Below are 12,567 nucleotides of genomic sequence, written 5' to 3' on the forward strand. Positions count from 1 at the left end.
TTGCAAACCTACATATATATGTTTATAACAATAAATACTAGCCATTATTATTGTTGTTATTACAATAGGTAGAGAAATGGGACCTTATAATAAGAAAATGTAAGGAAGTTTGAATAGGATAAAAATTGCTTTCATAATTTAGGGTCAAGAAATAATAAATATCTGAAGTAAAATATAAATAATAGTTTTCTTAGTTTATTAGAAAAATTTTAATAGCATTTTATTTCAAATGAGCACATTGACAATCTTTGTATTGTCTCTCAGAATAAATGAAACTTGTATGAAGTCATGCACATACAACTTTTGAACTAATATTAACACTTTGATTATGGATGTGTGTGTGTGTGTGTGTGAAGAGGGGGGGAAAGAGAGACAGAGAGAGAGAGACACACACACACACACACACACACACACACACACACACACACACACACACTTTTGTTAAAGTCTTTTTGTTGGGGCAACTAGGTGGCACAGTGGATAAGAGCAGCAGCCCTGGAGTCAGGAGTACCAGAGTTCAAATCTGGCCTCAGACACTTAATAATTGCCTGTGTGACCTAAGACAAGTCACTTAATCCCATTGCCTTAAATAAATAAAAAAGTGAAGTCTTGTTTTCCTCTCCTTTATTCACTGAAAATATTTTCCTTTCAATTTAAATTTATGTTTATTTTTCAGTTCTTAAGGAATAATACTAGAAGTTGAAACTTTTTTTTAGCTGAGGGTCACTTAGGAAGCTAAAAAATACAATTCACCCTTTTTAATCTAAATTTGTATCTGATCATCTAATTCAGTTGGGCATCTGGATTGCCCAGTGGATAGAGTGCCCAATCTGCTATCAGGAAGATCAGACTTCAAATATGACCTCAGACACTTTATCAGCTGTTTGAACCTGCCTCAGTTTGCCTCATTTCCCTCATCTGTAAATGAGCTAGAGAAGAAAGTGGTAAATCACTTTAGTATCTTTGCTAAGAAAACCCCAAATGGAATCATAAGGATTTGGTCATGACTGAAATGACTGAATAACGATAACATATATAATTCAAAAGTGACTAGACTTGATAAATAGTCATTCTCTTTGTATGAGTGAGCAGAATTCATGGTCAGTCTTTTGTTGTTCATATGGAAAATTCTGGCCAATATCTTCAATACCAAAATAGGTGGAAAAGTAAAGGACAAATTCAGGAGAAAATTCTAACTTTCCTCTGAGTTGTCTAAATAATGGCCTTTATTTTTCAAGGGAGGAGTGGTAAGATAAGGTTCATTGTCCTTGGTCTCTACAAAGAAATTCCCCCTTGAGATTGATAGGCATTTATTCTGCTTTCAAAGAACTCTCTCATCCCAGAGACAAGAATTTTGACTTTGAAATACTAAGTCTATAAAAGAAAATAGTCTTTGCTTTTGAATCAACTTTCAAGAAATTAGACTGGTATTACTATTCCCATAGATAACATTTGTCTATTGTTGTTATTGTTTCCTCATTCTTTTCATCTTATTAGATGTTTAGATTAGAGTTAAGTTAGAGTTAAGATCCAAATGGTTCTGGGACAAGTTGTTCTTCTATTACTCTTTTCTGTTTTTTTCTTCAGATAACTATACAGGAAGATAAAATAACTATTTTTTTGTAACTGAGTAAGAGTATTAAGATGCAAGCTCCTCTTATATAGACCCATTGAAAGCATGTCAGAGTAATTGCAGTATCAAACAGAACGACACTGATGTTGAATTCCCCTAAATTGATTTACTGTTCCATATTTTGAAAACTTTTTATCCCATATAACATGTTGATTCAAAGTCCAGTGCAAAAACGGCTAAAAAAATTATTAAATTTTTACAAAGTCATCCAGCTATTGTGGGTGCAGTTGTGTCTGTCATTATGATCTAGTTTCTAGTTTAGTTTATTTCATCAATTCTCAAGGATATTTTGAGATATATATATACTTATAGAATAGGAATTATTTTGCCTTAGTCAATTAACAAACAAAAGTTTATTAGGTAACTTTTGATGTTTGGGTAGCTAGATAGGACAAGGGATAAAGTGCCAGGTCTGAAGTCACAAAGATTCCTCTTCCTGAGTTCAAATCTGGACAGCCTCAGAAAATTACTAGCTGTGTGACTCTAGATCAGTCACTTAACTCTGTTGGACTCAATTTCCTCTTCCATAAAATCATGAGAAAAAGGAAGTGGTAAACCACTCTAGTATCTTAGCTAAGAAAACCCCAAATGGGGTAACAAAGAGTCAGACATGAATGAAAAGCAATTGAGCCACAACTGTTATATTTCAGATGCTATGCAGGAGATACATATACAAAGAATAAAATGATTCCTACTCACAAGAAGTTATATAATTATTATATAATTATATAATTTGGTATATAAGAATGTACATGCTAAAAGGTAGTGTAAATAAAGAGAAGTTAATAAAATTATAGTTGGAAAGAAGAACAATAATGGGTTTCATATAGAAAGTGGTACTTAATCTGCAATGTTGAGGAAAAAGAGATGCTAAAAGGCAACAGACAAGAGTGAGTGTATTCCAGACATGGGAAATAAGCAGTATAAAGGCAAAAATATAGGGAATGAAAGACATGAATATGAAGAATGAAGTAATCCAGGGTCAGTTTGGTGATAGCAGAGTATATAGGGAAGGAAAATGTGAGACTGAAAAGATCAATTGGGACCACGATAAGGATTTTAAAAATTTGAACAGAGGGATAAATATTTTATCTTAGAGTTAATAGGGAGCCACTAGAGTTTATTGAGTATGGAAGTTAAACGGTCAGATTTGTGTTTAAGAGGAGATTACTGGCAGAAATTACTAGCTTATTTAGAGGTCACAATGAAGCAGGGAGAGATAATCAATTTAGAAGTTGTTGCAATATCTTAGGAAAGAGGTGATTAAGGTCTAAATTAAAGTGGTAGTTTGTGAATATATGGAATGTGTCAGATTCAAAAGATGTGATGGAAAAATGGCAAAATTTGTCCCACTGGCTAAATATGCAGGGGAGTAAGAGTGAGGAATCAAGGATAACACACCTGAGAAGTTGGAAGAATGATGATGATGTTTGGAAGAAGCCAAGATTTAGGAGGAAAATATTAAGTTTAACTTGGGACATGCCAATTTCAAGATGTCCTTGGAACATCTAGTTGGAAATACCAAATAGACAATTGTTGTTGTGAAACTAAATCCCAGAGGAATAGATTTGAGCTGGATATATAGTGCCTGAAGCATTCACAAAGGATAAGAGCTAATGATGTATCTGACAAACAGGATAGAGAGAAAAAAGAAGAGGACCTAGGATTGAGCTTCATTATCAAACTATAAAGCATGATATGGATGGTGAACCAGAAAAGGAGATGAAAAAAAATCAAACAGTAAAGAGAAGGGTAAATATTGTCATGGAAACCTAAATAGAAGAGTGTTTCTAGGCTAGGTGGTCAGTAATAGTAAATGTGGCAGCTAGGCAAAGAATATGGACCCAAAAGAAGACTATCAGCCATGGTGATAAGTAACTCATAATTATTAACTTTGGAGAGAGCAGTTTCAGTGAAGAAAGGAGGTTGGAAGTCAGATTGCAAAGGGTTGAGGAGTAAGAGAAAAGGAAGTCAAAGAAATGAGTATAGACTGATTTTTTTAGGAGTTTGAGAAAGAGAAGAAAGCTATAGAATGATAGTTTGCAAAAAATTGTAGTCTTATAAAAACATTCATAGTATTCCTTGTTTCTTTGGGTTTTGCTTTTTAAGGATGAGGAGACTTAAATATGTTTGAAGGCAGTAGAGATGGAGTCAATAGGTAAGAGAACAATTGAAGATTTAAGAAAGATAGAAGACCCTACCGAGTGTATGGTTCTAAGCACCAGTTTGTTTCTTGCTAATTTTAATTAGGTTGTCACAATTATAATAATATTTTCAGATCATGTAAGAAACAGGTTAAAAGCTTATAAGTTTACTTTTGGAACAAGGAACAATCATGTCACCAAACAATTGACAATATTTATATACCATTGCATCTATTTTTTTAAAATGATTTTTAGATATTTATTTTTTTAAGTTGCAAAATTTCCTTCCACTTTCCCTTCCTAATCCCCTCAGTGGCAGACAGGTTAACATTGTACATACAAATTTTTGATAAACAGGTTTACAGATTATTCATTTTCAGTATGAGAATTTATAATTAAGGGAAAGAGATACATAAGAGATAATTTTTGTAGTGTTCATCAGATTCTGAAGGGTGTTTTTGGTTTGGTTTTGTTTTGTTTTGTTTTTCTTCCTCTGGATGGGGTTAACATTGTTCATAGCCAGTCTAATATGGTTGTCCTGTTACTCTGAACTTCTGAGAGCTGCTTTCATCAAGGTTGATCATTTCACAATGTTGTTAATGTATGCATCATTCTCTTGGTTCTGCTCCCTTCATTCAGCATCATATCCTGTAAGTCATTCCATGCTTCTCTGGAGTCCGACCATTTATGGTTTCTTATAGTACAATAATATTCCATAGCATTCATGTACCATAACTTGCTTAACCATTCCCCAATTGATGGGCAACACAACACTGCATTTGTTGAATGAAAATGAAAATGTTTTATTCCCAGATAAAAGATTATTCACAATTATTTTCTATTTTATTAGATGAGAAAAATAAATAAATATATCTACTCTAGAATATTCACACAAGTAAGAACCTTTAATAACTTTCAGTGTAGCAGTCTGAGCACAAATCATCCATTTGGATGGGGTAGCTTATTCAATTTAGAGGATAAGATAAATAGGTACTTATTGCCTGCATATGCTGCATGATTCAGTTATATATAAAGCATTTATTTTCCCCATAGGAAGGATGGTTCCTTTATAATAAAGACAAAGGCTGTTCTGACCTACAGTGTTTTGTTGGTCAAATTTCCCTCTCTACCCTCTCTATAAGCTGCCATGTGCTGTTTTCAGAGGTCCTTCTCTAGTGGGGACACAGAACCAATGCATTCACTCTACCTTTCCAAAATCAGTTTGGAGAAATGTGAGATGGATAGAAATTGATGTTGAATTACATTTTTCATGCCACTTTTTTAATTTTTAAATTTAATTTTTGATTGAATCGCTTGCTTCAGATAGCATACTAAATAAATACACTCTTCCAACAGGGTGCATAGATTATTTTCATCCTTTCTCACAGCCTGGTCTTGCTCTCTGAGCAATAGGTAATGTCTAATCTTGGGTGAGTTGATTTTAATTGTGAGAAGTAATGAAAAAACAAAGACCAGAACTTTTGTTCTGAGAATTCTTAGTTCATGTAAGAACCTTAGGCTAGGGGCAGCTAGGTGGTGCAGTGGATAAAGCACCGGCCCTGGAGTCAGGAGTACCTGCGTTCAAATCTGGTCTCAGACACTTAATAATTACCCAGCTGTGTGGCTTGGGCCAGCCACTTAACCCCATTGCCTTGAAAAATCTAAAAAAAAAATGCTCATGGTAATGCTCAAGGCTATGTGCTCTTTGGTGCAACAGGAGCAAGGATATACTAGGGACATTCTTGTTCCTAATGCAGTCATTTCAAACCTTTTAAAATATTGATTTGTTTTTTTGATGACACTTTTTTCCTCAAAGAAACTTAAATTAATTATCACTGGAGCCTATGCATACCAGGAGCTGACATTCACTGGAGGTCACACATAATGCATACCTGACTCTTTCAAGAGAATGAATAGCAAATACCCTTACTTTTGCCATTTAATTGCATATAGTTTGCATCATAGAATCCTCAGTGTAGCACAAAGATTAGAGAGGTGTACGAAATGAAAAGAGAAGAAAAAATGGTCAACTTATGAAGTAGAGTGTGATACAGAGTTCTGTGTGTAGGGAGCAAGGTGATCCCAGCATGACTGTAGAGGAGTGTTGGAAGGTAATAGTAAAGGTTTAACAGGAAAAACAATAATTCGGTGGAACTGGTGGAAATTATTAATTTTTTTTTAAAAAGAAAAGTAAGGGAAAAAGAGAAAAATGAGAAACATATTAACCAGTGGTGGAAAATTATTCATTTGTTCCTCTTTTTCTCTCTTCTTTTTTCATTCTTTTTTTCCCTTCAACATTTATTAATTGCCTACAGTTTTCAACATAGTGATATTAGAAAAAAAATTTTAGTGTGAAGTCCTGTTCTGATAAGTTTAAAAAACGTCAACATTGTTATTCTATTATTCAGTCAACTCTCAAACAAAAATGGATTATATAATTCCATTTTAGAGATGAGGAAACTAATCCTGAAAGGTTAAGTAACTTGACAAGTTTTACACATCTGCTAAGTGTTAAATTCCAGTCAAGTCAACAAACATTAGGTACCTAATTACTCTGTGGTTCTAAATCAACTGGTGGTGCAGTGGATAGAGCTCTGACTCTGAATCATCTGGCCTCAAATGCTCACTCGAAGACCAAAATTAAAGAAAATATTACAATTAGTGGGCTTCATCAAAATATGGACTCTAGGCAAGCATGTACTTGCCTCAGGGACAGTAGAATGATCAATTGATCATTAGAATGATCCCTCAGTTAGAATGAATGAGTGGTGAAATCAATTCTCCAATCAAATTGTAATTATAATAATGTACAAACATTCCTGAAAAACACACTTTCCAAGGAGTTAGATTGTGCCCTTCTCTGTGGCCAAAGAGCTATTCTCTAATTGGGCCCTAGTGAGATGGTTTGCCTCTAAGATGACAACTAAAATTTAATTGATACAGATTCTTATCAGAAATCTCACCTTTTTCCTTTGGTTTACAAAAGTACACTATGGTAAACATTTATAGTTTTTCAGAAAGTACATATAGGGTTTTAGAAAACCAGTATTTAAATCTGAAGATTTGTTTTTCAGTGAAACTGACTGATATGTAAGGATATGATCAGTCATAAAATTCTGGTTTATGTTTAAAGTGTCACTGTTTATATTTTTGTTTTGAAATAAAGCTTTTTGTACCAATCTCTGTGTAATAAACATACTCAGGAATATATTTAATGCTGAGAAAATAGAGGACTAAAACTCAGCCCTTTGTTTCATCATGAGCTAGCACACTGAATGCTCTCTCACCAGTGTGACTGCACGCACTGAAGACACTCTAAATCTTTTGTGAGAGATATCTTAATCTAGTCATTTCTTGTTTTAATTACATGTTTAGATTTGAACATTTTCAGAATATTACATGAAAATTCCTTTTACGATCAAATCAGAAATTATTTTATATATATTATTTTGAGAAAAATATTTTTCTCATATAATTAAACTAAAAAGTCCCAATGATAATAAAAATCTCAGCATTCACATGAATAGAAAGCAGAAACATAAGATAATAGAAACAAGAATTTACTGGTGGTGTTTTTTTTTGTTTTTTGTTTTTAGTTTTTGCAAGGCAATGGGGTTAAGTGGCTTGCCCAAGGCCACACAGCTAGGTAATTATTAAGTGTCTGAGGCCAGATTTGAACTCAGGTACTCCTGACTCCAGGGCCAGTGCTCTATCCACTGCGCCACCTAGCTGCCCCTTGGTGGTGTTTTTCTAAAAACAATTTCTTTGCAGATGAAACACACTCCAAAATATTTTTTAGTCAAGTATAATCATAAGGATTTATAAAATTCAGATTTGTTGAAACTCTTTTAAAACATGAATTGTTTCCTATCAAGCCAAAATAAAGGGTATGAAATTATACAAACAATAGGCTAAATACAGTCTTTGATTTCAACAAAGTTTTGGTATTTCAGCTTCATTTTACAAGTAAATAGTTTTTGATATTTCTGATTAGACAATATTTCTAGGTTGAGTACATCTCATTTTTTGTCAGTGACAAAAAAAAGTTCCCTTTGAGGATTTTCCTACTAGGACACACTATAATATGATTTTCTAACATTTTTTTTATGGAAACATACAAATAATTCATTATCATTTTTGGAATGGATTTATAGAGTAAACAAATTTTTAGAGAATAATCAGTTTTTCTTTGAATCATGGAAATAATTGAAATGAAGGGGACAAAATAGTCCATTTAGTCTAGATCATTCAGTTGACAGATGACAAAAGAGGGGCCCAGACATTCTTAGAAGATTGACTTTTTAACAGACAGTTTTTTCTAATAGCCTTGGCACATTGTAGGTACTAAATAAATGTTTACTGATTCATTGATTGACTCTTTCTTACAGAGTGCATTTCTTGTTTCTGCATATGCAAGCCAGCTACTGACAGAAGAGAGCTGCTCAGCCATGGCTGCTATAATGCATTACCTCTATCTTTGCCAGTTTAGCTGGATGCTTGTTCAGGTAAGAATCTCATTCCCATAAATCTCATGGCTCATCACCCTTGGAACTTGACATGTGGTAGTGATAGTTACTGATATGTCTACAAACCAAGTTCTGGGGAAGCTAATAAAGTGAAAATCAAATAAAAAACAATACCTTATGATACCCAAAGATCCCTTTTTTAATGGTTTTATTAATGCTTGGGAAAAGCCTAATGCTCTATTTAAAGAATAAGCACTGTGCCTAGCAAGAGAAAGATGGAAGCTTTGGACATGAATGTGGTGGAACCAGTGTTTTATAGGAGCTGAGTACAGCTGGTCCCTGAGGTGTTGGAAGAAATGTATATATGTTTGTTTTTGCTAGATCTTCAAAGTAGATGTCCCTTTGTAAAGACCAATTGATCTTAAAGAGGTTAAATGAAACTGGGACAGTAGTAATAAGGGCCATCCTTCTGATTTCTTTTTTTTTATTGAAGTTTTAGTTAATTTTTCCAATTGCATGCAATGGTAGTTTCCAATTTCATCCAATTGCAGATTTATAAGTTTTACATATTTCATGTACCCTCCTTTTCCTTCATCTTCCCCAACAGCAAACCGTATGGTAAAAGTTGTCCATGTACAATTGTACATAATAAAATGTTTTACTCTGCATTCAGAATCCATAATTTGTTTTCTGGATGTGAATGGCATTTTCCTTACAGATCTCTCAGAATTATCCTTTATCACTGAACTGCTGGGAGGAGCTGCATCCATCATAGTGGATCATCTCACAATGTTGCTGTTAATATGTACAGTGTTCTCTTGGTTCTGCTCACTTCACTCAGCATCAGCTCATGCAAATCTTTCCCTGCTTCTCTAAAGCCCACCCACTCATGATTTCTTACAGAACAATAATACTTTATAACATTCATATACCATAACTTGTTCAGCTATTCCCCCAATCAATTTCCAATTCCTTGCCACGACAAAAAAAAAATTTACTATATTTTGAACATGTGAGACTTTTCCCATTTTTTTATTTCTTTGGAATATAGACCTAGTAATGGTATTGCTGGATCAAAGAGTATGCACAGTTTTACTGTTCTTTGGGCATAGTTCCAAAATGCTCTCCAGAATGACTGGATCAGTGCTCACTTTCTCAGCACATATACTAAAATTGGGGTGATACAGAGAAGATTATCATGGCCCCTGAGCAAGGATGGCATGCAAATTCGTGAAGTAGAATGACTGGATTAGTTCACAACTCCAGCAGCAGTGCATTAGTGATCCACTTTTCCCCATCCTCTCTAACACTGATCATTTTTCTTTGTCATCTTAGCCAATATAAGTGTGAGGTGGTATCTTAGAGTTGTTTTAATTTGCAGTTCTCTAATCAGTAATGATTTGAAGTATTTTTCCATATGATTTGTGTATATATATATATATATATATATATATATATATACATATATATGTTTAACTTTAATTTCTTCATTTGAAAACTATTCATATGCTTTGACCATTTATCAGTTAGGGAAATATATTTTAGAGATGAGATCTTTATTTTAGAAATGAGACCAGAAACCCTACCTGTGAAAATTGTTTCCCAGCTTTCTGTTTTCCTTCTAACTTTGGCAGCATTGGTTTTATTGGTACAAAAACTTTTTAATATAACCAAAAATATCAATTTTGCAATTTATAGTATACTCTGGTTCTTGATTAGTCATAAATTTCTCCCCTTTCCATAGATCTGACAGATAGAGTATTTCTTGTTCTGTTAATTGGTCTATGGTGTTACACTTTATGTCTAAATCCTGTATCCATTTTGACTTTATTTTGCTTTAGGGTATGAGATGTGGGTCTATGCCTAGTTTTTTATCATACTATTTTTCTGTTTTCCCAACAATTTTTATGAAATATTGAGCTTATCCCAGAAACTAATATCTTTGAGTTTGTCAAGCAATAGATTGTTGTGGTCATGTATTTCTGTTTCTTTTGAACCTGTCCTAATCCACTGACTTATTACTCTATTTCTTAACCAGTACCAGGCAGTTTTGATGACTGTTGCTTTATAGTATAGTTTGAGATCTGGGAGAACTAGGCTTCCTTCCTTTATATGTTTTTTTCATCAGTTCCCTTAATATTCTTGATCTTTTGTTGCTCCAGATGAATTTTGTTACAGTTTTTTCTAGCTTGATAAAATAGTTATTTGGTATTTGATTGGTATGATACTGAATAAATAAATTAATTGGGTAGAATTGTCATTTTTATTATATTACTTGACCTAACCATTAGCAATTGACATTGCTCCAATTGTTTAGAGATCTGACTTTATTTGTATGAGAAGTGCTTTTGTAATTGTGTACATACAGTTTCTGAATTTGTCTTGGGAAGTATATTCCCAAATATTTAATGCTGTCTGCAGTTAGTTTAAAAGGAATTTCTCTATCTCTTGCTCTTGGCTTATGTGAGTTTATTTTATATCCTACTACTTTGCTGAATTTGTTAATTGTTCAAGCAGTTTTTAAAATTATTTTTTTGGGTTCTCTAAGTAGACCATCATATCATCTGTAAAGAATGAAAGCTTACTACCTTCCTTATTGCTAATTCTGATTCCATCAATTTCTTTTAGTTCTCTTATTGCTAAAGCAAACATTTCTAATACTATATTGAATTGTAATAGTGATAATGGGCATCCTTGTTTCACTCCTGAAATTGTAAATGCTCCAAGTTTATTCCATATGTATATATATATATATATATATATATATATATATATATATATATGTAATTTTGTTGATGTTTTGGATAAATACTATTTATTATTTTAAGGAAAACTTCATTTATTCCTATACTCTCTAGTGATTTTGGTAAGAGTGATGTTGTATTTTATCAAGGTCTTTATCAATATTTATTGAGATAATCATATGATTTCTGTTGGTTTTATTATTGATATGTTCAATTTTGTTGAGTGTTTTCTTAAAATTGGACCATCCCTGCCTACCCAGAATAAATCCTACCTGTTCCTGGTGTATCATTCTAATAATAACTGGCTATAATCTCTGTGTTAAAATTTTATTTAAGATTTTGCATTAATTTCACTAGTGGGATAGGTCTAACTCCTCCTATTTTAAAAATAATTTATATAGAATTAGAATTATTTGTTCCCTAAATGTTTGGTAGAATTCACTTGTAATCCATAAGGACATAGAGACTTTTTTCTTAGGGAGTTTACTGATGGTTTCTTCGATTTCTTTTTCTGAAGTGGGATTCTTTTAAATATTTTATTTTCTCTTCTGTTAATCTGGGCAGTTTTTATTTTTATAAATATTTCGATTTCACTCAGGTTATAAATTTATTGGCACATAGTTCAGCAAAATAGCTCTGAATTATCTCTTTAATTTCCTCCTCATTGGTGGTGAGTTCCTCCTTTTCTTTTTTGATACTGGTAAATTAGTTTTCTTTTTTCTTTTTTTAATAAGATTAAACAGAGGTTTATCAACTTTTTTTGTAAAGCTAGCACTTAGTTTTATTTATTAGTTCAGTGATTTTCATACTTTCCATTTTATTAATCTCTCCCTTGATTTTCAGAATTTCTAATTTGGTATTTAGCTGGGGATTTCTGATTTGTTCTTTTTCTAGATTTTTTAGTTGCATACCCAATTCATTGATCTCCTCTTTTCTCTATTTTATTCATATGGGCATTTAAAGATAAAATTTCCTCTAAAAACTACTTTGGTTGCAACCCATAAATATAAATATGATGTCTCATTAGTATATTTTCTTGTATGATTTGTTTTATTTTTTAAATTTTTTATCTTTTTATTTGTTTTTTCATGGTGCCATTGGTTCTCTTTTTTGTTTTTTTTTTTTTGAGTGATAATTTGGTTTATTTATTTTATATTATTACAATAATCTTGTTGTGAGAGTAAACAAAACCCTCCTCCCCCCCCACAAAAATAAATAAAATATAGAGAAATCTCAAGAATAATGAGAGAGAGAGAGAGAGAGTACTTCAGTCTATGTTCAGATTCCAATTCCAATGGCTCTGTCTCTGGGATGATTTACCTCCTTTATCATAAATCCACCAGAGAAGTTGCTTCAATATTTTTCCCACAGATGCTATTACTAGCTATATTTCCCTCTACTCTATTCCTCCCCACTCTAATTTATTCTGTTCTCTCTCTCCTTTCACCCTGTTTCTGCTAAGAAGTGTGTTGTATCTGAGTACCTTCTCCAGTGATCTTCCTTCTCTTATATGACTTACTCCTCCTTCCCCTTTCCCTATTCCCCCTTATCCAATCCCTTTCTTTTTTTTCTCTAGGGTA

The 12,567-nt window shown here is 32.8% G+C and overlaps 1 protein-coding gene and 1 non-coding gene across 2 annotated transcripts in view; both read left to right on the forward strand.

The window, feature by feature from the left end:
• Positions 1-7,730: 7,730 nt before the first annotated feature.
• The window catches only part of LOC141503000 (adhesion G-protein coupled receptor V1-like), a 178,664-nt gene continuing 173,827 nt past the window's right edge, over positions 7,731-12,567 (forward strand). The window contains exon 1 of the mRNA XM_074208063.1: positions 7,731-8,282. Coding sequence (XP_074064164.1) covers positions 8,130-8,282 — 153 coding nt within the window. The 5' untranslated portion in view covers positions 7,731-8,129. The remainder of the gene's footprint in view (positions 8,283-12,567) is intronic.
• On the forward strand, positions 9,387-9,493 carry LOC141503690 (U6 spliceosomal RNA). The gene has a single exon (XR_012473021.1). It is a non-coding gene; the product is annotated as a U6 spliceosomal RNA (small nuclear RNA).

The sequence above is a fragment of the Macrotis lagotis genome, chromosome X, assembly GCF_037893015.1.
Source record: "Macrotis lagotis isolate mMagLag1 chromosome X, bilby.v1.9.chrom.fasta, whole genome shotgun sequence".
Lineage (NCBI taxonomy): Eukaryota > Metazoa > Chordata > Mammalia > Peramelemorphia > Peramelidae > Macrotis > Macrotis lagotis.